Below are 27,726 nucleotides of genomic sequence, written 5' to 3' on the forward strand. Positions count from 1 at the left end.
GGTACATGTATACTTGCATGTACACCAATGCTAGGAGTTTGGTAAATAAATATGATGAAGTTGAGGTGTTGGTCAAAACATCAAAGGCAGATATTGTTGGAATATCAGAGACGCGATGTCACACAGATATAAGGAATGCAGAATTGGAATTTGGTAGTACAATGTGTAGAGGAAGGATAGACAGGATAGGAATGGAGGAGGGGTTATGCTATTAGTTAAGAAACATATAAAATCTGAAGAAGTGCAGCCAGTTGATATGGGTGGACAGTGCAGTGTCAAGTCAGTTTGGTGTAACATAAGCACTGGGAAACAAAATTGACAGCAGGAGTTTGTTATAGGCCTAATGACTCTGATGAGTATAATGTACAACTGTACAGCGAAATAGATTGGGCTAGTAAATTCGATTGTCTTAAATGGGGGATTTTAATTTCCCAGTTGATTAAAATGGGCTCAGATTTTTTTAAACCCTTTTTGTTTAAACTAACAAAACTTTACAAAAAATGCTTTGGTGTGATCTTCTCCAAAAAATTGGAGACAGAAAAATAATGCATTGTTTTAAAAAATGCAATGTAATGCAGTGTAAGTGTAATGCATTATTACAGTCTATTTAGAAAAAATATGTGTAATGCATCATTAGAACTAGAATCTATATGCTTATGCCTTCTTCATTAAAGGTATATGCCTCCTTCCATTAAATTGACAGATGTAGAAATTTATTTGAGATCAGTCATCATTTTGAAATGACTTAATGTTTTATCCATTATAATTGATAATTTGATTTCTGCTGTAAATATTGCTGAATAAATTTTTTTTATCTTGTGTTTATTCATTTTCAAAATGTTAGTTTCCAGTTTGATTTTCTTGTTTTGTTTTCTGTAGGCAACATTTTCTTGGATCACGTTATGATGGTTCAGACTTAATTTGTACTAGTCAAGGTGGTTCACAATCACACAGTTCTAATATAGAATTTTCACAACAGTTTGATTCTCAGGATCTTTTCTCACAGCCACAACGATCTAGTTCAAGTCATGATCCCGATGTAAGCTTATATAGTATATAATATATACATCATATATATATATATATTTGTGTGTGTTTGTAATTCTGTTCTGGTTATCTGAATTCCTCAAAATGCCTAAAGCTCTTTTATGATTTCAAAGTTCTGATTTCATGTAATGAATGGCAGTAAACATCAAACAGTTTCACTACCATTGTCACTTGAGATCACCTATCTGATGAGGGACCAGTGAGTTTGAAAACAGGCTATAATGTCAGTGCCTCATCTTTTAAATAAATGGAAGATTAATCATATAGCAATGCTATTTGTTTAAAAGTAATGAAATATCATGGCAATTCATGCTAACATTAAGACAATTGTATTTCCTTGCCAATTTAAACCTTGTTGTAAGCAAAGATACAAGCATGGACCAGAAGTTTTCCAACTTTTCATAATTTTGAGAATTTCAAAATAGCTTTAGCACTCTACTTATAACATTACATTTCAGGTGCCTTTGATTTTTTTTTCTTAAATTAATAATATTTTGTAACTATTTTTATGTAACATTCTAAATAAATGCATTATGAAATTTTATGAAAATCTGTGAATAGAATCTGCGATGTGTTTAAATAAAAACTATAAGATTAGTTAAAGGGCATTTCATAACATACAGGGATGAAAACATAAAACAGCAAATATTTTTGTATGATACCAAATAATTTATTAAACAAATAATGAATAAAATATAACTTTGTGTAGCTTTCATTGTAATTATGAATTTTGACACGGTAACAAAGGGAAACAAATAAAAAGCAACCAACCCAGATTCTTTTAATTAAGATTAATTTAACAAATTAAGATATTCTTTCATGGCTATTGAGCATAATCAGATGACATGAAGGTGGTGTGTCCATTATTTTAAATTTATGTAGCATAGTTGTGGCTTGTGTTTTTTTGAAAATTTCTGAGTGTGTTTCTTTGTATATGAGATGATTTTCTGTTCATGGGCTAGCTACACCGATGTTAGGATTTTTGTTTGGCATATATTTTAGATTTAGAAATTGCACAGGTCAACAAGCATTTCTCATTGGAAATATGTTGATTTAGATACATCTTTGGGTGTTCCAAATCTGTTTTTGGTTTTCCTCTAGTGCACATCTAGTTTTTGTTATCTGACATGAACATAATATGAGACATTATGTCACTCATATATCTATTCCCCAGCCTACATGAATATAACTATTATTTATTTATTATTATTTTTTATACATTTATATTTATATAATTGTTTACATGTATCTGTATACTTGATATTTCATAATCGCTTCAGGTAATGATGGTGAATGTGTTTCATTATTGAAGCACATTCACCATCATGAGTTGAAACCATAAAAATCATCCCAACAAATTCTGTTATCTGTATGGCCCTTTCCTAACGAAATCACAATGGATATTCAGAAGATTTACTGGTTATTAGCATTGGCATTAGTTGAGGCATATGATGCAAGAAAACAAACTTATACAGAATCTGCCAAAAAAAAAAAAAAATTCCCATTTCACACATCCAGTAACTCCAAATGTTTTTCTAGTTCAACCTTAAATTTATTTAAGCTATCAACTTCCACAACGTCAGACGGAAGTCTGTTCCAGCAATCACATCTATTCTACCACTGTCTTTCCTTAATTTGAATCTATTTCCCCTCAGGTTCTTAATTTGAGCAGAGCGGAAGTATCCCGTCAGCATTGAACCTACTCAAAACCATTCAAGGCCTTATACACCTCGATCAGATCACCTCACAGGTGCCTAGTCTCCAGATGCTGCAACTTATAGAACTTCAGCCTCACCTTGTAAGAGAACCCCCTTTGTTTTTCTCACCAATCTTGTTGTCCTTCTCTGTACTCGTTCTGGCAACTCTACATCCTTCCTAAAATGAGGCCTCCAGACCTGTACGCAGTACTAAAGGTGTGGCCTGACCATTGCCTTATACAAATGTATAATCACCTCCTTGTCTCTGCTAGCAAAATTCCTATATATCATTGACAAAACTCCATGCCCTGCTCTGGAAGCCTGTCTGCACTGCTCAGAGAACTTCATATCTGATTGCAAAATTTCCCCCAGATATTTTCATTCTCTACCTCTCTGAGTGTACTACCATATAGTTGGTACATTTCTCTTGGGTTACTGTTACCCATATGCAGTATTTTGCATTTGTCAATGTTAAACTTCTGATGCCATTTCTCAGCCCATCTGCCTAACTTTTATAGATCCTGTTGTAGGAGCATACTGTTTTTGCTGTCATTAACAACCCTGCCAACCTTTGTATCAACCAATGTAACCCCAATTCACAAAGGAGGATCAAAGGCTGACACAAGTAATTATAGACCTGTTAGTTTAACTTCTGTTCCAGGTAAATTAATGGAGGCACTGGTTAAAGAAGCACTGCAGGATCATCTAGACAAGAATTCAGTTATAGCTCAGACGCAGCATGGTTTTGTTAAGGGCAGGTCTTGGCTGACCAATTTGATCGGATACTATGATGTAGTCACAAAAGAACTGGATGCAGGGAATAACTTTGATATTATATATTTGGATCTTAGAAAGGCTTTTGATACTGTTGCACATGGAAGACTGCTGCACAAATTGGAGCAGTGTGGCATTGGAGGGAAATTGCTGCTATGGATAAGGGGATGGTTGAGTGGCAGAAGACAGAGAGTGGTAATCAATGGACACTGCTCAACGTGGACTAATGTTATTAGTGGAGTTCCTCAGGGTTCAGTGTTGGGTCCGTTGTTGTTTTCGGTGTTTATGAATGATATTGATGATGGTATATCAAGTTTAATGTCCAAGTTTGCAGATGATACAAAGGTTGGCAGGGTTGTTAAGGACACTACTGACGCTATGCTGCTGCAACAGGATCTGGAAAGGTTGAACAGATGGGCTGAGAGGTGGCAAATGAAGTTTAACATTGACAAATGTAAAGTACTACATATGGGAAACAGCAACCCCAGAGCAACGTATCAACTCTGTGGTACTACACTGACAGTGATGGAGAATGAAAAGGACCTGGGGGTAATTGTGCAGTCAGATATGAAGTTCTCTGAGCAGTGCAGACGAGCTGCAAGAGTAGCTCATGGTGTCTTGTCAATGATATACAGGAATTTTTCTAGCAAGGATAAGGAGGTGATTATTCCCTTGTATAAGGCAATGGTTAGGCCACATCTTGAGTACTGTATACAGGTCTGGAGGCCTCATTTCAAGAAGGATGTAGAGCTGCTGGAACGGGTACAAAGAAGGGCAACAAGATTAGTGAATGGAACAAAGGGTTGCTCTTACGAAGAAAGGCTTAAGTTTTGCAAATTACAGAGTCTGGAGACTAGGCACCGGCGAGGTGATCTTATAGAGGTGTATAAGGCTTTGAATGGTTTTAGCATGCGCAATGCCAATGGGATTCTTCATCTTGCTCAGAATAATCACCTCAGAGGGCATAAATTCAAATTGAGGAAGGACGGATGTCGGATAGATGTGCGGAAATTTGCCTTTGGCCAGCGGGTGGTTGGTTGGTGGAACCGACTTCCATCACTTGTTGTTGAAGTTGATAGCCTAAACAAATTTAAGGCTCAACTGGACAGGTATTTCGAACGAACGGAGGGGTGAAATGGGAGTGATGTGGTTTTTTTTTTTTTTTTTTTTTTTTTTTTGGCTGATGCTGAATAAGCTTGCTTTCTTGCATCATATGCCTCTACTAATGCTAATGCTAATGCTAATCTGCAAACTTGAACATTAAGCCTGATATACCTTCATCGATATCATTGATAAATACGCAACACAACAATGTGCCCAGCACTGAACCCCGGGGGACAGGGGACTACTAATAACATTAGTCCATGTAGAGCAGTGTCCATTTATTACTACACTCTGCTGTGTCCCACTCAACCATCCCTTTATCCATTGCAGCAACTTGCCCTTAATGCCATACCTCTCCAATTTGTACAGCCACTCCCAGACTTACGAACGGGTTGCATTCCGCGGAACTCTATGTAAGTCGGAATTTCCCTAAATGTGCTTATGCAGCACTCGCAAATTTGATTGAAGCAAAAAAGAAATGTTCGGCGAACATGTAAATAGAATTATTTATTCAATTTTTTTATCTCATGCGCAGGAAAAATTACAAAAGTGTATAAAATTACAAAAAGAGAGAGGAGACAGGCATAACGTCAGCAAGTTTTACCTTTCGAGCATCGTTGCCAGAATTGACTCTCCAGCTGATAAGCATGCTGCTGCGGAAGTTGAGGGCTGTGGAGATTAAAAGGGGATTTTTCCAATATGTTACAAAATTTCTCTGCAGCTGCAGAATCGGCACTGGTGACTTCACTACATACTGTAATGCTTTGGAAACCAGCGCGATGCTTGAACCTATTAAACCACCTGTGGCTTGCCACGAACTTGGCTTGGGGTTCACCGTACTTATCCTTAATATCTTCATAAATACTTGTTGCTTTTGCTTGAATGACCATTGGACTCAGGGGCACTTTCTTCTGAATCTGATTTTCCATCCATATTATTAATAGCTTTTCCATCTTCGAAATAACACCTGAATGCTGTTTTGTGATCACTGTTGATCTTAAATGCGTTGATCCTTTAACATGTTCTTTTATATGTGCACTGTCCTTTGAAGTAGCAAAAAAACCTAATTCCATGCAATAGATGACAAACTTTGCCCTGCTTCATACTTCTTAATCATCTTCATTTCTAAATAAATTTTGTTTTGTTTCCTAGCACTGCCAGCACTTGCATTTTCCATTGGTCCCTTTCCCTTCACCATTGTAATAAATAAATAGGAATGAAGAGAAGATTCTGAAAATTTATTTTTGTTTTTCATATGATTGAAGATATCAGTGAAGGGGTACTCATTTCACCATAATACCATAACGTAAAAACCCACAGAATTCCGGTTATCAGTATTATTGCAAATGCAATAAGATCAAGTTTACTACCCATTTATAATAGATTTCGATAACAGAAAAGCCTAATAAACCAGAACGTGCAAATTTTTTAAAATTGTTTTATGGTGGTGACCTCCAGAAATGTGTTTTAGAAAAATAAAAATATTGCAACGGCATTCAAAATTGATTCATAACATGTGATAGCTTGTGCAGCATAAGCCTTTGCCTTCCTTGCACCATATGGCTAATAATAATAATAATAATAATGATGAAATTGCAGTGCAATTTCCATTATAAAAATGACCTTTTAGAGAGATAAATAGCTTAGTTCTATAGTGAAAATTTCACTATAGAACTAACTTTCAACTTCCAATGTCTTGAAAAGAATTACCAAAAAAAAACAATGTGTTATTGGGTTCACATTATGATATTTTCATGATACATCCATTTATTCTTATGGGATGCAAAATATGTTTCCACGATTTTTTTAAGTTTGCACTGGCTAGCAAAAACTTATGTAAAGTCTAATTTCCATAAGTCGAGTATTACATAAGCCGGGGAGTGGCTGTATATGATATGAAAATTATTTTTTGCATCCAGTTCCTTTGTGATCAAATCATAGTATCCAATCAAATTGGTCAGACAAGATTTCCCCATAACAAACCCATGCTGTGTCTGAACTATTACTGCAGTTTTGTCTCAGTAATCCTGTTTCACCTCCTTAACAAGTGACTCCATTATTTTCCACAACACAGAAGTTAAACTAACATGTCTATAATTATTTGTTTCACCCTTTGTACCCCCTTTGTGAATTGGGGATATATTTACATATCTCCAGTCCGTGAGGACCTCCCCTGACTCTAAGGATGCTCTCATAATTATGACTAAGGGTTCGCTTGCTTCTCTTGCTGCCTCCTTCAAAATAAGTGGATAGATTCCATCTGCCCCAGGTGCCTTTTTTATGTTTAACTTCAACAATTTCTCTTCCACATTGCATCAGTTATTACAAAATCACTTAGCTCGTTGTTAGAGTTTGATAAACGCCTTGCATTCCCCTACTTGAATAACTCCATGTCTGAATGTAGATGCAAAATACTCATTCAGTTTATCAGCTGCTTGAGCAGGATCATCAATAGTCCATCTATGATAAGTGGACCAAACTGATTCATCCCCTTCCTTCTATAGTTTACATAAGTAAAGAACTCTTTACTGTTTTTCTTTGCATCCTTTGCTAAAGATTTCTTGAAATCTGCCTTTGCCTGTCTAACCTCCTTTGTGACTTGGTTACAGACTACCTTATATATACCATAGGCTTCTGTGTTGCCTGATAATTTATATGCATCCCATGCATTTTTCTTCTCTGCCATAAGTCTTTAACAGAAAGGAAGTTGGTATAATATAAAGGAGATCGAGAACGAGAATATCCTGTGCGGACGTACAGGATACTTGCATGTATATCAATGCTAGAAGTATAGTAAATAAATTTGATGAATTTGAAGTGTTGGTCAAGACATCAAAGGCGGATATTGTTGGGATAGCAGAGACGTGGTGTCACACAGATATAAGGAATGCCGAACTGGAATTTGGGGAGTACAATGTGTACAGAAAGGATAGACAGGATAGGAAGGGAGGAGGTGTTATGCTGTTAATAAAGAAAAACATAAAATCAAAAGAAGTGCATCCAGTTGATATAGATGAACAGTGCACTGTTGAGTCAGTTTGGTGTGACATAAGCACTGCGAAAGCAAAAATAAGAGTAGGAGTGTGTTATAGGCCTAATGACTTGAATGAGTACAATGAACAATTGTACAGAGAAATAGAGTGGGCTAGTAAATCGGAATGTTTTATAATGGGGGATTTTAACTTCCCAGATATTGACTGGAACTTGTGGGTTGGGCACTCACACACTAGTCAGACTTTTGTGGATTTATTGGATGATTGTTTTCTGCAGCAGCATGTTCGAGAGGCAACCAGAGAAAGTAATACTCTTGATCTGGTTATCAGCAGTGATCATTCATGTATTAGGAATTTGCAGATAAAAGAACCACTAAGTGGCAGTGATCACAGTGTACTGACGTGGGATTTACTTAAAGATTTAATTACCATCAGGAGTAAAGGAAAGGGTTTTTGCTTCCGTAAAGGCGAGTACAGTGGTCTCCGACAGTTTTTAAATTCTGTACAGTGGGATCAACCGACGATGTTACCAACAGTAAATTCTAAGTGGGAAGCATTTAAGGAATTAATCGTGGATGTTACTAAAAGTTTCATACCTATTAAGAAATATTGTTCAAGGTTTAGGCCTAAATGGTTGTCAAATGAATTAATGAGACTCGCAACAGAGAAGAAAAATGCATGGGATGCATATAAATTATCAAGCGACTCAGAAGCCTATGGCAGATATAAGTTAATCTGTAATCAGGTCACAAAGGAGGTTCGGCAGGTGAAGGCAGATTACGAGAAATCCTTGGCAAAAGATGCTAAGAAAAACAGCAAGGATTTCTTTACTTATATAAACACTAAAAGGAAGGGGATGAATCTGATTGGTCCACTTGACATCGATGGTTCAACTGTTGATGATGCTGCTCAGATAGCAAACAAACTGAATGAGTATTTTGCATCTACATTCACACGTGAGGAATTATTAAGGTTTGAAAATGGCAGAAGGTTATCAAATTGTAGCAAGATACTTAATGATTTTGTAATAACTGAGAGCAAAGTGGAAGAGAAATTGTTGAAGTTAAACGTAAGAAAAGCACTGGGGTTTTATGGGATCTATCCAGTTATATTAAAGGAGGCGGCAAAGCAACTAAGCAAACCCTTAGCCATAATTATGAGAGCATCCTTGGACTCGGGAGGTTCCCACGGACTGGAGATGTGCAAATGTATCCCCAATTCACAAAGGGGGATCGAAGGGTGACACGAGTAAATACAGACCAGTTAGTTTAACTTCTGTTCCGGGTAAAATAATGGAGTCACTGGTTAAAGATGCATTGCAGGATCATCTAGACAAGACTGCAGCAATAATTCAGACACAGCATGGGTTTGTTAAGGGAAAGTCTTGTCTGACAAATTTGATAGGATATTATGATGTGGTTACAAAGGAACTGGATGCAAAAAATAATTTTGATATCATATATTTGGATTTCAGGAAAGCTTTTGACACTGTTGCGCATGGAAGACTATTGTACAAATTGGAGCAGAATGGTATTAAGGGTAAGTTGTTACAATGGATAAAAGGATGGTTAAGTGCTAGAAGACAGAGGGTGGTAATCAATGGGTGCTGCTCTTCTAGGACTAATGTTATTAGTGGAGTCCCACAGGGTTCGGTGTTAGGTCCACTGTTGTTTTGTATATTTATCAATGATATTGATGAAGGTATATCAGGCTTAATGTCGAAGTTTGCAGATGATACAAAGGTTGGCAGGGTTGTTAATGACAGTGATGGCAGTGTGCTACTGCAACAGGATCTAGATAATTTGGGCAGATGGGCTAAGAAGTGGCAACTGAAGTTTAACCTTGACAAATGCAAAGTACTACATATGGGTAGAAGTAACCCCAGAGAAACGTACCAACTGTGTGGTACTACACTTAAGGTGGTAGAAAATGAAAAAGACCTGGAAGTAATTGTGCAGACAGATATGAAGTTTTCTGAGCAATGCAGACAGGCTGCCAGGGCAGGTCATGGGGTTTTGTCAATGATATATAGGAATTTTGCTAGCAGGGAAAAGGAGGTGATTATCCCTCTGTATAAGGCAATGGTCAGGCCACGGCTTGAGTACTGCGTACAGGTCTGGAGGCCTCATTTTAGGAAGGATGTAGATTTACTTGAGCGTGTACAGAGAAGGGCAACAAGATTGGTGAGGGGAATGAAGGGATCCTCTTACCAAGAGAGGCTTAAGTTCTGCAAATTGCAGTGGCTGGAGACTAGGCACCTGCACGGTGATCTGATTGAGGTATATAAGGCCTTGAATGGGTTGAGCACGCTGAATTCTGATGGGATCCTTCCACTTGTTCAGATTACGAACCTAAGGGGGCATAAATTCAAATTAAGAAAGGACAGATGTAGAATAGATGTGTGGAAATTTTCCTTTAGCCAGCGGGTGGTTAATTGCTGGAACAAACTTCCATCTGTCGTTGTGGAAGTTGATAGGTTGAATAAATTTAAGGAGGAACTGGACAGGCATTTGGAGGGAATGGTGTGATTTTTTTTTTTTTTTTTGGCTGATGCTGCATAAGCTCATACATTTGCTTTCTTGAATCACATGCCACTACTACTACTACTACTACGTACATTTTTTGCCACTCCTGGAACAGAGAAGTTTTTTCTGATTTATTTTCTGTTTTATTAGCTTAAATTGTCATATTAACTTATTTTCTAGAGTAGTTATATATTCTTATTTACGATACTTAGATTAAAGTACCTTAGATAGAGATTTCGTAGGTATTACTTAGTATCGGAAAGGGTATCAAATCCACGTGTTTACCGTTTAATTGCCGCCATTGTAACGTGATACAAAATATCTCAAAATAGATAGCATAAGCTTAATATAATATAGTATAGTACATAATATTGTCAATTAATCAGATAATTAATCTTGTTGAACTTCATTGTCAATTAAATTGTACGGGACATGATACTGCCATGGGGGATGTCTTTGTGTGTGCGCGATGCAAGGAGTGTAAGGAAATCAGGCGACAACTCAGCATTGTTATGGGCCTATATGAGAGCTTGAAGGACAGGATGAATGCCCTCAAAGGATTAAAAGTGAGGGGCCCATCAAGCTCTCAGCTGCCCACACCAATGCCAGAGCTTGCACTTGGTCATCGCGCAACACAGCGGCAGCCCCAAAGGCAGAATGCGCTAGTCCCAAAGGAACTAGTAGTTGTTGGTGACTCTGTTGTCAGGGAAACGGGAAACATGCTTTGTAAAAAGGATAGGTGGAACAGGACCAGGGTATGTCTGCCAGGGGCAGAGGTTGATGATCATTTAAGGGCACAAAAGGTGATATAGTTGTACACGTTGGCACTAATGATATTAAGAGTAGGAGACCGGCGGAATTACTTAACAAGTACAGGTCACTGTTGAAAAAAAGCCGTGAATTAGGGTTGAATTTGAAAGTGTCTGCAATTCTGCCCAGACACGATAGGAGGGAGTATATGATGAGAGCCTTGTCGATCAATTCGGCCCTGGAAGGATTGTGCAAGGCTCAAGGGGTAGAATTTTTTTTCAGCCTGGTCTGTACTTGTTAACAGGAGAGACTGCTTCTACAGGGATGGGATACACTTAAATAGAAAGTGTGCAAGAATGTTTGCTGATGCTATCGACCCAGTATTAGGTGGGTCGCAAAACTGCTAGATTGGGGGGATACAAGGACTAATAGATTAACAGTAGCCACTGGCAGAGGTGAAAGTGATTCTTGCACTGCTTCTATTGGAATGAGCCGCAGCCTGGAAAATAAGATGCAGGATATTTCAGAGACTGCTGGGAATCATTGGGGTACTAATAAACGCATAGGTTGTGTTAGGGTAGCTAAGAAAAAAACAGGTGCATGTATACTTCCGTGTACACCAATGCTAGGAGTTTAGTAAATAAATTTGATGAATTTGAGGTATTGCTCAAAACATCAAAGGCAGATATTGTGGGGATTTCAGAGACGTGGTGTCACACAGATATAAGGAATGCAGAACTGGAATTTGGGGAGTACAATGTCTACAGAAAGGATAGACAGGATAGGAAGGGAGGAGGGGTTATGCTATTAGTTATGAAATACGTAAAATCCAAGGAAGTGAAGCCAGTCGACATTGCTGGACAGTGCAGTGTTGAGTCAGTTTGGTGTGACATAAGCATTGGGAGATGAAAATTGAGAGTAGGAGTATGCTATAAGCCTAATGACTCTGATGAGTATAATAAGAAACTGTACGAGGAAATAGAGTGGGCCAATAAATCAGAGAGTCTTATAATGGGGGATTTTAATTTCCCAGATATTGACTGGAATTTGAGGGCTGGTCACTCACACACTAGCAAGGCTTTTGTGGATTTATTGGATGATTGTTTTCTACATCAGAATGTTCAGGAGGCAACTAGAGGGAGTAATACTCTTCATTTGATTATCAGTAGTGATTCTTCATGCATTAAGAATCTGCAGGTAAATGAACCACTATGTGGCAGTGATCACAGTGTGCTGAAGTGGGATTAACTCAAAGAGGTAACTACCATTAGGGGTAAAGGGAAGGGTTATTGCTTTCGTAAAGGCAACTACGATGGACTTAGACAGTATTTAAATTCTATACAGTGGGACCAACTGATGATGTTACCAACAGCAAATTCAAAATGGGAAGCATTCAAAGAACTTATCTTGGAAGCTACTAGGCTTTACATACCAACTAAGAAATATTGTTCAAGGTTTAAGCCTAAGTGGATGTCAGATGAACTAATGAGACATATGGCAGAGAAGAAAAATGCATGGGATACATACAAATTAACACGTGACACAGAAACCTATGATAGATACAAGTTGATCTGTAACAAGTTACAAAGGAGGTTAGGCAGGCGAAGGCAGATTACGAGAAATCTTTGGCAAGGGCTGCAAAGAAAAACAGCAAAGAGTTATTTACTTATGTAAACTCTAGAAGGAAGGGGATGAATCAGATTGGTCCACTTGATACTGATGGGTCAGCTGTTGATGATCCTGCTCAGGTAGCTAACAAACTAAATGAATATTTTGCATCGACATTCACACATGAGGAGTTATTCAGCGAGGGGAATGCCAGAGGTGTATTCAACTCTAGCAGTAAGCTACAGAATCTTGAAATAACTGGGAGTAAAGTGGAGGAGAAACTGTTGAAGATAAACACAAGAAAGGCACCCGGGGTGGATGGGATCTATCCAGTTATATTAAAGGAAGCAGCAAAGGAAGTAAGCAAACCCTTAGCCATAATTATGAGAGCGTCCTTGGGAAAGTACCTTACTCAGGGAAAGTACCCATGGACTGGAGATGTGCAAATGTGACCCCAATTCACAAAGGAGGATCAAAGGGCAACACAAGTAATTATAGACCTGTTAGTTTAACTTCTGTTCCTGGAAAATTAATGGAGGCACTGGTTAAAGAAGCACTGCAGGATCATCTAGACAAGACTTCAGTTATAGCTCAGACACAGCATGGTTTTGTTAAGGGGAAGTCTTTCCTGACCAATTTGATTGGATACTATGATGCTGTCACAAAAGAACTGGATGCAGGGAATAACTTTGACATTATATACTTGGATCTTAGAAAGGCTTTTGATACTGTTGCACATGGAAGACTGCTGCACAAATTGGAGCAGTGTGGCATTGGAGGCAAATTGCTGCTATGGATAAAGGGGTGGTTGAGGGGGAGAAGACAGAGAGTGGTAATCAATGGACACTGCTCATCGTGGACTAATGTTATTAGTGGAGTCCCTCAGGGTTCAGTATTGGGTCCATTATTGTTTTCTATATTTATAAATGATATTGATGATGGTATATCAAGCTTAATGTCCAAGTTTGCAGACGATACGAAGGTTGGCAGGGTTATCAAGGACACTACTGACACTATGCTACTGCAACAGGATCTGGAAAGTTTGAGCAGATAGGCTGAGAGGTGGCAAATGAACTTTAACATTGACAAATGTAAAGTACTACATATGGGAAACAGCAACCCCGGAGCAACGTATCAACTCTGTGCTACTACACTGACAGTGGTAGAGAATGAAACGGACCTGGGGGTGGTTGTGCAGGCAGATATGAAGTTTTCTGAGCAGTGCAGACGGGCTGCAAGAGTAGCTCATGGTGTATTGTCGATGATATATAGGAATTTTTCTAGCAGGGATATGGAGGTGATTATTCCCTTGTATAAGGCAATGGTTAGACCACATCTTGAGTACTGTATAGAGGTCTGGAGGCCTCATTTCAAGAAGGATGTAAAGATGCTGGAACGAGTACAGAGAAGGGCAACAAGATTAGTGAATGGAACAAAGGGGTGCTCTTACAAAGAAAGGTATACGTTTTGCAAATTACAGTGTCTGGAGACTAGGCACCGGTGAGGCACCGGATCTGATAGAGGTGTATAAAGCCTTGAATGGTTGGAGCATGCTCAATGCTAATGGGATTCTTCCTGTTGCTCAGAATAATCACCTGAGAGGGCATAAACGTGAGGAAATTTGCCTTTAGCCAGCGGGTGGTTGGTTGCTGGAATAGACTTCCATCCCTTGTCGTGGAAGTTGATAGCCTAAATAAGTTTAAGGCTCAGCTGGACAGGTATTTCGAACGAACAGAGGGGTGAAGTGGAAGTGGTTATTTCTTATTTATTTATTTATTTGTGTTTGTTTTTTTTTTTGGCTGATGCTGCATAAGCTTGCTTTCTTGCATCAAATGCCTCTACTAATGCTAATTATAATGCTAAGTCTCATTAGCTCATCTGACATCCATTTGGACCTAAACCTAGAACAGTATCCCTTAGTTGGAACAAAAAGCCTAGTAGCTTCCAAGAGTACTTGCTTGAATGCTTCCCATTTAGAATTTGCTGTTGGTAAGGTCATTAGTTGGTTCCACTGTATAGAACTTAAAAAATCACTGAGACCACTGTAGTCAAATTTAAGAAAGCAAAAACTTTCCCTTTACCCCTGATGGTAGTTACATTGTGGATTTACTGGATGATTCCTTTCTACAGCAGCATGTTAGAGATGCAACCAGAGGAAGTAAGACTCTTGATCTGATTTGCCAAAGATTTCTCTAATCTGCCTTCGCCTCCCTATTCTCCTTTGAGACTTGATTACACACTGGCTTATATCTGCTGTAGGCTTCTGTGTCACCTGATAATTTATATGCATCCCATGCATTTTTCCTCTCTGCCATGAGCGTAATTAATTCATCTCTTATCCATTTAGGTCTGAATCTTGAAAAGTATTTCTTAGTTTTGTATGAAAAGCCTAGTAGCCTCCAAGATTAAGTTCCTGAATGCTTCCCATTTAAAATTTTCTGTTGGTAACATTATCAGTTGATCCCACTGTATGGCATTTAAAAACTGTCTGAGACCATTGTTGTCACCTTTACGAAAATAAAAACCCTTCCCTTTACCCTTGATGGTAGTTACATCTTTAAGTAAATCCCACATCAGTACACTGTGATCACTGTCACCTAGTGGTTCCTTTATCTGCAAAAATCTTAATGCATGAATAATCGATGCTGATAATCAGATCAAGAGTATTACTCTCTCTGGTTGCCCCTTGAACATGTTGCTGTAGAAAAAACCATCCAATAAATCCACAAAAGTCTTGCTATACTCTTACTTTCATTTTCCCTTTCCCAGTGTTTATTTCACACCAAACAGACTCAATATTGCACCGTCCACCCATGTCAACAGGTGCACTTCCTTAGATTTTATGTTTTTTAACTAACAGCATAACCCCCTCCTCCCTTTCTGTCCTTTCTGTACACATTGCACTCCCCAAATTCCAATTCTGCACTGCTTATATCTGTGTGACACCACGTCTCTGATATCCCAATAATATCTGCCTTTGATGTCTTGAACAACACTTCAAATTCATCAAATTTATTTACTGTACTTCTTGCGTTGGTGTACATGCAAGTATATATGCACCTGTTCTTATTCTTAGTTACTCTAACTCAGCCCATGTATTTACTTGTTCCATGATGACTCCCAGAAACTCTTGAAATTCCCAAAAACTTGCATCTCTAGGCTGCTGCCCATTACAATAGAAGCAGTGCAAGAATCACTTTTGTCTCTGCTTGCACCTACTGTTAAGTTTTTAGTCTGGGAATCCCCCCCCAAGCTAGCAGTTTTCTGACCCACCTAACACTGCCTTGATAGCATCAGCAAATATTTTTCCAATCTTTTTATTTATGTGTATCACATCCCTGTAGAAGCAGTCTCTCCTGTTAGCAAGCACAGACCACACTGAAAATAATTCTATCCTGTGAGCCTTGCACAATCTCTCCAAGGCCGAATTGATTCAAAAGGCTCTCATCATATACTCCCTCCAGTATTCCGGCAGAATTGCAGACACTTTCAAATTTAACCCTAACTCGCAACTTTTTTTCAGCATTGATCTGTACTCTTAAGTAAATCTGCAGATCTCTTACTCTTAAGGTCATTATTGCCAACATGTACAACAATATCACCTTTTGCCCTTAAAAGATTGTATCTGCTCTAAAATATCATCAACTTTTTCCCCTGGCAGATGTACCCCGGTCCTGTTCCACCTATCATTTTTGCATAATATATTCCCCGTCTCCCTGACAATAGAGTTACCAATAATAACTAGTTCCTGTGGGACCATCGCATTCGGCCTTGGAGATTGCAGCTGTGTTACCTGATGCTCAGGAGTGAGCTCTGGCATTGTGTTGGGCCCTTGAGATATTAATTTCTTCGAGGGCATCTACCCTACACCTCAAACTTTTATAGACACCCATCAGAACGTTGAGTTGGCACCTAATTTATTCACAGTCTCTGCACCTAGCACACACAAAGATATCCTGTTCTTTGTGTGTGTGCTAAGTGCAGATTTTCTGTTCTAGAAATGTTTGCAAGCATTTCACATTTCACACATTTTTTGAGACTGTGATGCGTTGAAGAATCGATTCCTTCGGTTCTTCCCCAAGCTACATCACTCCTGTTACTTTGTGCCTGTGGCTGTGCTGCTCTAGTCTGGATTATGATTCCATTTAAGTATAATTTAATTAATAATGAAATTTTTTAAGATTAATAAATTTTACTGATTAATTGATAATTAATTGATAATACTATACTGATCGAACATTTTTATAATACAGTACTACGTGTTTCGATCTCTAGTTTTACGTTAAACCTTACACTATGAAGTTTGGGATTTACGTTATGCTATTCTGCATCCTATAACAATGGCGGCAAGTTACGAACCTAAAATCTATGGACACTAATTATTAACTTTCAAAATTGCTGTCTAAATTCAAAATAAACCATGGAGCTTGACTAGAACTATAAAGCTTCTTATAGAAAATAATTTAGTATAACAATTAAGCCAATAAAATGACTAAATACAAATAAAAACTTAGCATTTGCCGGAGCTGCAAAAATCTTGGCCAACACAGCCTTGGCTGTGTTTCTAGTGACATGAATAAGGCATAGACATCATGTTTATTGTACTTCTTGTTTGAGTTATGTTGAATTATGTGACTGGTTGAGCAAAAGGAAAACTCAGTGCCATTTAAGTATAATTTAATTAACAATGAAATTTGGAGGGGTCCAAAGGACTGCTGTGGTGATTGGTACTTTTGTAATATGAATGTAAGTGGATTCTCGGCGGAGAATAAGCAAAGATATCAAACACCTTGATTCAACAATAACAGCATTAACTAGATCCTTTGGAACATGAAATGGAACATGATGATTTTCCTTCCACCTCTTCACATTAAACTTGGCCTAATGAAGAGTTTGTGAAAGTGATGTCAGTCTAGATGTATGTTGATGAAAGGCAGTCTAGATGTATGGCTTATTGAAGATGCCACACTTTCACCCTGTGATTGATGGAAATAAATAAGTGTGAATCAAAATGTGTCAGATCACATGAACTTTTTTCCATCATTGTCCAGTCCAATCAGATCTAGAGAATTTGTCAATGTTAAACTGAAGTTTGATATTGACAATTGTAAAGTTCTGTATATGGGTAGCAGTAACCCCAGAGTGACGTACCAACTGTGTGGTACTACACTCAAGGTAGTAGAGAATGAAAAGGACCTGGGGATAATTGTGCAGTCAGATATGAAGTTTTTTGAACAGTGCAGATAGGCTGCAAGAGTAGCTCATGGTGTCTTGTCATTGATATACAGAAATTTTGTTAGCAAAGAAAAGGAGGTGATTGTCCCCTTGTATAAGGCAATGAGTACTGCATACAAGTCTGGAAGCCTCATTTTAGGAAGAATATAGCGTTGCTGGAACGAGCGTAGAGAAGGGCAACGAGATTGGTGAGTGGAACAAAGGGTTGCTCTTACCGAGAAAGACTTAAATTCTGCAAATTGCAGTGTCTGGAGACTAGGCACCTGCTGGGTTATCTAATTGAGGTGTATAATGCCTTGAATGGTTTGAGCAAGCTCAGTGCTCATGGGATTCTTCCTCTTGCTCAGATTACTCATCTGAGGAGACTTAAATTCAAATCGAGGAAAGACTAGAATAGAGTAGAATAGATGTGCGGAAATTTGCCTTTAGCCAGCGGGTGGTTGATAGTTGGAACAAACTTCCATCTGTTGTAGTGGAGGTCGAAAACTTAAGTAAGTTCGAGGAAGAACTAGACAAGCATTTGGAGTGAATGGATGGGTGAAATGGGAAGGTTTTTCTTTTTTTGGCTGATGCTATATAAGCTTGCTTTCTTGCATCTTATGCCTCTGCTAATGCTAATCATGGCATTGGTGGCACCACTCTAGTCAAATCTTTCATTTTTTTTTTAAATGAAAGAAGCGGAAAGCCACTTCTTTCTTTTTAAGAAAGAAGTGGCTTTCCTGTAGATATGACTACCAAATCTCAGATTCTTCAACTGTCGGCACATAATTCATTTGGAAATGGGACATTCTTTCTTTGCCTAAATTAAATTTTTCAGTCATTTGGTGCATGCTGGAACTTCTATTCTGATTGATAATTTGCTTTAAATTTGCCTTGCTCCAAGATCCATTCGGAACAATCTTGGAGCAAGGCAAACATTTGGAACAATCCATTCGATCCATCCGAACACATTTGGAATGAATGGATCGTTCCAAATGTTTGTCTAGTTCTACCTTCAATTTATTTAAGCTATCAACTTCCACAAAAGGTGATGTGAGAATTTTTTTTTTTTGTTTGTTCTGGCTCATCCTGGATAAGCTTGCTTTCTTACACCATTTGCTGATGTTAATGTCAGTATCACCCCCATCCCTCCCCCACTACACATTGCAATATTTTCTAATTCATATTTATTTCTATTACAGGTAACCCTTGTATAACATGATAGTTATGTTCCTATAAAATGTTGTGTTGTGTGAAACCATGTTATATGGGATTAAGAAAAAGTACAAAAAGGGAGGTTACGTTCCAAAATCTAACAAAAATGCACTATTCGTTTAACATTTTGTTAACGAAATAGTATTCTTTAATGTCTTTAGTAATCAAAACATTTTTTTCATTTTTTTTTTAGGAGCATTGGTGACTCAGGCCATGTTACTCTGCATGTGTTGTCTATAAATTGCATGTGTCCTGAGGTCGATTTTTCTGTTTTGCTGGATGAAAAACACAAGATTCCTGGAGAAAAAAACATGCTACCCTTGCATAAGCCTGACTAACTAAGGCACATTGTGAAAAGGACCCATAAAAATTCCTCCCATCATCGATGGGATTCGAACTCAGGTCTCTTCCACCCGGTATGGGGAGGAGGGCGAGTCTATCAACTGTGCAAACCACGAGGGCTTCAGTAGCCATACATTTTTCCACACACATTTAATATTGATAGTTTTACTTCTTTCAGTGATAAAGCTATGATTCTGATATAGTCCACAATTGAGAAGTGTTTCCATGCCTCCCTTACTTCAATCGATTCGGAATCAATTTTTTTTTCAAAATCAGTTGTAACGATTTTCTGATGGAATGAGTTTTAAAAGTGGATTAATGTCTTGATCTAACTTATGAATGAATGTATTAACCTAGTACAATGTGGTGGTAGGAACAGAACTTCAATGTTTGGATGCCTTAAATCTTTTGGATGGCCTGGTGTGCTATCCAATAGTAATAAAACTTTGAAATCTAGATTTTTTCACAAGTTCAATAGCATAGAATGTAACACGGGGATTTCACAACAAAATAAAATACAGGGATTTCTCAATAAAGTTTTTTTGACTAGCGAGTCAACAGTGGAGATTCAAAAAGAGTGGAAATGTTTAAAAATTACATCCAACATAATAGCAGAGTTTCCCTGCACGAAAGCTCAAAAATACCCTGTTATGCGAAGTTTACTGAAATTCTCTAACCGTGTTAGAGTGAAACCAGGTTATATAAGTAGTGTGTTGTGCGAGTATTGTCGCAATTTATCAATTGTGTAAGAGCAAAACCATGTTATAGAAATACCATGTTATACAAGTGTTGCCTGTATATCTAATTCATATATATTTGGCCAGGGGCATTGTTGACATTGTAGAGTAGATATCTTTTAAGGGCACAAAAGGTGATATTATTGTACATGTTGGCACCAATGACTTTAAGAGTAGGACTTACTTAACAAATACAGGTCAACGTTGAAAAATAGTTGTGGTTAAAATTGAAATTGTTTGCAATTCTGCCCAGACACAATTGGAGGGAGTATATGAAGAGAGCCTTGTCAATCAATTTGGCCCTGAAGAGATTGTGCAACGCTCATTGGGTCGAATTTTTCTCAGAGTGGTCTGTGCTTGTTAACAGGAGAGACTGCTTCTACAGGGATGGGATACACTTAAATATAAAGGGTGCAAGAATATTTGCTGATGTTATCGAGGTAGTGTTAAGTCGATTGGAAAACTGCTAGCTTGGGGTTGGGGATTTACAGACTAATAGATTAATAGTATCCACAGGCATTCACCTCTGTCTGTGGCTACTATTAATCTATTAATGTGATTCTTGCACTGTTTCTATTGGAATGAGCAACAGCCTAGAAAGTGAGGTGCTGGAGATTTCAAGGACTGCTGGGAGTCATCGTGGAACAAGTAAATATATGGGCTGTGTTAGGGTAACTAAGAGTAAGAACAGTGCATATATACTTGCATATAAACCAATGCTAGGAGTATAGTAAATAAATTTGATGAATTTGAAGTGCTGGTCAAGACATCAAAGGTGGATATTGTTAGAATATCAGAGATGTGGTGTCGCACAGATATAAGGAATGCAGAATTGGAATTTGGGGAGTACAGTGTGTACAGAAAGGATAGGCAAGATAGAAAGGGAAGAGGTGTTATGCTGTTAGTTATGAAACATAAAATAAAAGGCAGTTCATTCAGTTGACATTGGTGACAATGATATTGAGTCAGTTTGGTGTGACATAAGCACTGGAAAAGCAAAAATGAGAGTATGAGTGTGTTATAGGCCTAATGACACTGATGAGTACTATGAACAAATATACAGAGAAATAGAGTAGGCCAGTAAATCAGAATGTCTTATAATGGGAGATTTTAACTTCCCAGATATTGACTGGCAATTTTGGGTGGGTCACTCGCACATCAGTAAGACTTTTTTTAGATTTATTGGATGATTGTTTTTTACAGCAGCATGTTCGAGAGGTAACCAGAGGGAGTAATACCCTTGATCTGATTATCAGCAGTGATTCTTCATGCATTAAGAATCCAGATAAAGGAACCACTGTGGCAGTGATCACAGCGTACTGATGTGGGATTTATTTCAAGATAAATCATCAGGGTTAAAGGGAAGGGTTTTGTTTTCGTAAAGGCAACTACAGTAGTTTCAGACAGTTTTTAAATTCTATACAGTGGGACCAACTGATGATGTTCCCAACAGCAAATTCTAAATTGGAAGCATTCAAGGAATTAATCTTCGAAGCTACTAGGCTTTTCATACAAGTAAGAAGCACTGTTTAAAGTTTAGGCCTGAATGGATGTCAGATGAACTAATCAGACTCGTGGCAGAGAAATAAAATGCATGGGATGAATATAAATTATCAGGTGACACAGAAGCGTATGGTAGATATAAACTAATCTGTACTCAAGTCACAAATGATGTTAGGCAAGTGAAAGAAGATTACTAGGAATCTTTGGCAAAGGATGCAAAGAAAAACAGCATAGAGTTCTTTACTTATGTCAACTCTAGAAGAAAGCAGATGAATCAGATTGGTCCACTTGATATCGATGGTTCGATTGTTGATGATCCTGCTCATGTAGCGGACAATCTGAATTAGTATTTTGCATCTAAATTCATAGATGAGGAATTCTGTTAGGAAGAAGAGGCCAGAGGTTTATCCAACTTAACAGGGAACTAAATTATTTTGTGATAACTGAGAGTAAAGTGGAGGAGAAATTGTTGAAGTTTAACATGAGAAAGGCACCTGGGGTGGATGGGATTTATTCAGTTACATTAAAGGAGGCAGCAAAGGAAGTAAGTAAACCTTTAGCCATAATTATGACAGTATCCTTGTATTCAGGGTAGTTCCCCACAGGCTGGAGATGTGAAATGTATCTCCAATTAACAAAGTGGAATCTAAGGGTGACACAAGTAATTACAGAACTGTTAGTTTAACTTCTGTCCCAGAGAAAATAATGGAGTCACTGGTTAAAGAAGCATTGCAGGGTAATCTAGAACAGACTACAGTTATAGTTAAGACACAGCAAACCGGAAGAATTGTCTGACAAATTTAATTGGATACTATGTTGCGGTCACAAAGGAACTGGATACAAAAAATAATTTTGATATCATATACTTGGATTGCATAAAAGGTTTTGATGCTGTTGCATACAGAAGACTGCTGTATAAATTGGAGGAGTAGGGCATTAAGGGCAAGTTGCTGCCATGGATAATGGGATGGTTGAGTGGGAGAAGACATAGAGTGGTAATCAGTGGACACTGCTCTTTGTGGACTAATGTTATTAGTGTAGTCCCTCAAGGTTTGGTGTTGGGTCCATTGTTGCTTTGTATATTTATCAGTGATATTCATGAAGGTATATCAGGCTTAATGTCAAGGTTTTCAGATAATACAAAGGTTGGTAGGGTTTTTTATAACAGTAATGACAGTACTCTACAGCGACAGTATCTAGAAAAGTTGGGTAGGTGGGTTGAGAGGTGGCAAATTAAGTTTAACATTGATAAATGTGAAGTTCTGCATATGGATAGCAGCAACCCCAGAGTAGTACTACATTCAGGTTAGTGAAGAATGAAACAGATGTTGGGGTAATTGTGCAGTCAGATATGAAGTTTTCTGAGCAGTGCAGATAGGCTACCAGAGCAGGTCATGTGGTCTTGTCAATGTTATATATAGGAATTTTGCTAATAAGGAGATGATTACCCCCTTGTATAAGGCAGTGCCCAGATCAAACTTTTTTTAAGTACTGCATACAGGTCTGCAGGATTTATTTTTGGAAAAAGATGCAGAATTGCTGGAACAAGCACAGGGAAGGGCTAATGAGATTGTTTAGGCAAACAAAAAGCTTGTTCTTATCAAGAAAGGCTTAAGTTCTGTAAATTGCAGTGTCTGGAGACTGGACACTTGCGTGTTAACCTGATTGATGTGTATAAGGCCTTGAATAGTTTAAGCAAACTCATTGCTGATTGGATTCTTCCTCTTGCTGAGATTACAAATCTCAGAGGGCATAAATTCAAATATAGAAAAGACAGTTGTAGAATAGATGTACAGAAATTTGCCTTTAGACTGCAGGTGGTTGATTGGTGGGAAAAACTTCCATCGGTCATTGTGAAAGTTGATAGCTTAAATAAATTCAAGGAACAATCGGACAAACTTTTGAAATGAATGGATGGGTGAAATGGGAAGGTTTTTTTTTTTTTTTTTTTGGCGGATGCTGTATAAGCTTGATTTCTTGCATATATGCATCTATTAATGCTAATATCAAGATTTCCCACTAACTTTTGATTCTTTTCACATCATCTATTCCTTCCTGTTTCTGTCAGTGCTTAAGCATTCTATTGCCATTTTAGGATGAATATTGGGTGTTGTTTCAAATTGTTTTCGCCCCTAAGTTTGTGCATTGTGAGCTGTTTTTATTCCATCTCTTTCCTTGGTCTCTTCCTATAAGTATTAACCCAGAGGCTCACATCTGGTTAGTATGGGCTTGGCACACCCAGGACCCTGGGCTAGATATCATCATTCTTCTCTTTCTTGGTGATGCCCTTCTACTTCTTATTCTTGTTTTCTCTCTCTCTCTCTCTCTCTCTCAGGGTAAGTCTGAAATTTTTTTTTTTTTGGCTGGTGCAGCAAAAGCCTCAGACTTTCTTGCACCATCCCACTATCCCCCATGCTCGACAGTAGCAAGTACGGATATAACCTCAAAGAAGGAAAGAAGAACCTGTACACCCTCATCCACCTGATGTGCATGGATGACATCAAGCTCTACGCAGGGACCGAGAAGCACCTCCAGCAGCTACTCCAGATCACCGAAATATTCAGCAATGGAATTTGGTCTAGACAAATGCAAGACCCACGGATTGCACCAGGGAAAATTAGTCAACCGAAACTACCAGCTGTAGACTAGAAAAGAGATTGAAGCCATGTCAGAGGGAGAGGCCTACAAATACTTGGGGATGATGCAGACTCAGCAATTACATCACAAGGAAATTAAGGCCTGCCTGACCTCCGTAGCCGAGTGGTCAGGAGCGGGAGTGCAGTAGCACACGCTCCTTGAGTAGACCGGGGTTCAAGCCCCTGACTGCTGAATACGGTCGATCTGCCAATCCGCACTGGACCAGTGTGCCAGATTATGGTCCATTTCCCTCAGCATGAATTGTTGAGGAGGCTTCCATCCTGCAGTGGGTTGATAATGGCTGCACTTTACCTTTACCTTGACCGAAAAAGTACCATCAGGTACTCAGAAGCCTGCTGAAAGCAAAGCTGAACGGAGGGAACACAGTTAAAGCCATAAACACCTGTGCAGTCCCAGTGCTAGAAGCCCAGGATCATAGATTGGATTAACAGCGAGCTGGAGGATATCAGGAGAAAGACAAGGACAGTGATGACCAAGAGCTTCCCCCCCATGGAGAGACTGACAATTGTCTGGAAAGAAGGAAGAAGGGGCCTGATAGACCTCATCGAGCAACAGAAGACAGTGATAGCTAACCTAAAAGATTACTTCCACTCCACCAGGCCACTCAACATAAGCGAGGAGTCCCCTCCCAACCAGGAGACACAAACAATGCTAGAAAGATGGGCAGAGAAGACACTCCGTGGCAGAAACTACAATGATCTCCATCAAGATCACATAGATAAAATTGCTTCCAATGCATGGATCACAAGTGGAACTATAGAAAATACATCACCAAGGAGCCCAGAGTGTCTGATGACACATGTCAATGATGCCACTTGGCTTCAGAAACAATCCAACACATCACTGTGGGATGCAAGGTGATCACCCAGACTGAGTACACTCATAGACATGACCAGGTAGCCAGGATAATACATCAGAAGCTAGCAAGGAAATACCAGTTGTTCGAAGAAAGTGTACTGTACTATAAGTACAAACCCAGGCAGTACTGAAGATCCCAACCCACAAGCTGTACTGGGACCGCACCATAATAAAGGATTGGACAATCCCCCACAACAGACCAGACATAACCCTTGTGGACAAGCAGGAAAAGGCTACCTATCTGATTGACATAGCAGTACCCAACACTGGCAACCTGCAGAAAACCCATGGGTAAAAATCAGGAAGTACACGAACCTATGACAGGAGATCAAAGAGATGTGGCATATGCGACAAGTAATGACCAACCCGATCATTGTGTCAACCACACGTATGGTGGCAAAGGACCTACATAACAGCCTAGCAGCAATAGGTCTCTCAGTGATCACCTACGAGGAACTCCAGAAAGTTGCAATCCTGAACACCTGTAGGATAGTCAGAGTTCCTCGACCAACAGTAACACCAGACATAACAACAACCATCCTGTGTATTTGGTAGCAATACCTGTCACAAGGTGGAACCCCAAATCAGGCAGAAATAATATAAGAGCAATAATAATAATAATAAGATATCATGCGAAAGACAAGGACAATGATGACCAAGATTCGCCAACACCACCCAAAGTCAGCTGTGGAGAGAATAACAATAGCTCGGAAAGAGGGAGAAAGGGGCCTGATAGACCTGATAGAAAAACAGAAAACAGTGATAGTTAACCTGAAGGATTACCTCAAGAACAACACAGCACCACTCCACCAGGCCATAAGGAAGATAAATAAGTGGTATACCCCACTCAATCTAAACGAGGAAACCCTTCCCGCCCAGACAGTACAAGAAACAAAGTCAGAAAGATGGGCAAAGAAGACTCCATGGCAGACACTACAATGACCTCCATCAAGATCACATCGATAAAATTGCTTCCAATGCATGGCTCACAAGTGGGACGCTCTTCCCTGAGACTGAAGGATTTATGCTGGCCATCCAAGACCAGGTAATCAACACCAGAAACTATAGAAAATACATCGCAAAGGAGCCCGGAATGTCAGATGACACATGTCAACAATGCCACCTGGCCTCAGAAACAATCCACCACATCACTGTGGGGTGCAAGGTGATCATCCAGACTGAGTACACTCATAGACACAACCAGGTAGCAAGGATAATACATCAGAAGCTAGCGAGGAAATACCAGTTGATCAAAGAAAGTGTACCATACTACAAGTACAAACCCCAGGCAGTACTAGAGACCCGAACCCACAAGCTGTACTGGGAACGTGCCATAATAACGGATAAGACCATCCTGCACAACATACTGGACATAACCCTTGTGGACAAGATGGAAAAGGCTACCTACGTAATTGACATAGCAGTGCGAACACTAGCAATGTCCAGAAAACCCCCAAGGAAAAAATTAGGAAGTACACGAACCTGAGACGTGAGATCAAGGAGATGTGGCATATTCAAGAAGTATCAACCATCCGAATCATCGTGTCACCACCGGTATGGTACCAAAGAAGCAGCCTAGCAGCAATAGGTCTCCCAGAGAACACCTACAAGGAACTCCAGAAAGTCGCAATCCTGAACATCTGTGGGATAGTCAGAGGTTTCCTCGACCGACAGTAACACCAGACATTGCAACCACCCCGTGTACTTGGTAGCAGTACCCGTCACAGAGTTGAATCCCCTAATCAGGGAGAAATAATATAAGAGCAACAACAATAATAATATTATTATTATTAGAGAGGTGTCTGTTAGGGGAGGTTTCACAATAATAATAATAATAATAATAATAATAATTTTAGAGTGCTTTATGATTCAGACTGTATAATAAATTACTTAAATAAATATTTTAAAAATGCTGCATAGGAATAGAAACTGTTTAGTTCTTCATCCAGTACATTTATAATTATTTTTCCGGAAAGTGGTTCATTTGCATTAGCAAATTATAAAGAATGCGAGCTTATACAGCTACTCTTGCAGCCTGTCTGCACTGCTAAGAAAACTTCACATCTGACTGCTCAATTACCCCCAGATCTCTTTCATTCTCCACTACAATGAGTATAGTACCACATAGTTGGTACATTACTCTGCAGTTGCTGTTACCCATATGTAGTTCTTTGCATTTATCAATGTGAAATTTCAATTGTCATTTTCAGCCTATCTGCCTAACATTTTAGATGTTGCAGTAGCATACTGTCATTACCATCATTAACCATCCTGCCAATCTTTGTATCATTTGCAAACTTGGACATTAACCCTGATATACCTTCATCAATATCATTGATAAATATAGAAAACAACAATGGGTCCAACACAAAACCCTGGTTGACTGCACTAATAACATTAGTCAACGAAGAGCAGTGTCCATTGATTACCACTCAAGCATCCTTTTCTCCATAGCAGCAACTTGCCTTTATTGCCACACTGCTCCAATTTGTACAGCAGTCTTCCGTGTGCAACAGTATCAAAAGCTTTCCTGATATCCAAATAAATGATATAAAAATTATTTTTTGCATCCAGATTTCTTTTGTGTACCATATTGTAGTATCCAATCAAATTGGTCATACAAATCCATTCTGTGTCTAAAGTATAATTGCAGTCTTGTCTAGATGATCTTGCATTACTTCTTTAACCAGTGGCTCCATTA

General features: G+C 38.7%; 1 protein-coding gene across 1 annotated transcript in view; it reads left to right on the plus strand.

The window, feature by feature from the left end:
* LOC150076223 (uncharacterized) overlaps positions 1-27,726 on the plus strand; it is a 232,571-nt gene that overhangs the window by 13,872 nt on the left and 190,973 nt on the right. Inside the window, exon 3 of the mRNA XM_090387290.1 lies at positions 880-1,039. Coding sequence (XP_090243416.1) covers positions 880-1,039 — 160 coding nt within the window. The remainder of the gene's footprint in view (positions 1-879; positions 1,040-27,726) is intronic.

This window comes from Mastigoproctus giganteus, chromosome 13 (assembly GCF_048544385.1).
Source record: "Mastigoproctus giganteus isolate SK-2022 chromosome 13, ASM4854438v1, whole genome shotgun sequence".
NCBI classification, from domain to species: Eukaryota; Metazoa; Arthropoda; class Arachnida; order Uropygi; family Thelyphonidae; genus Mastigoproctus; species Mastigoproctus giganteus.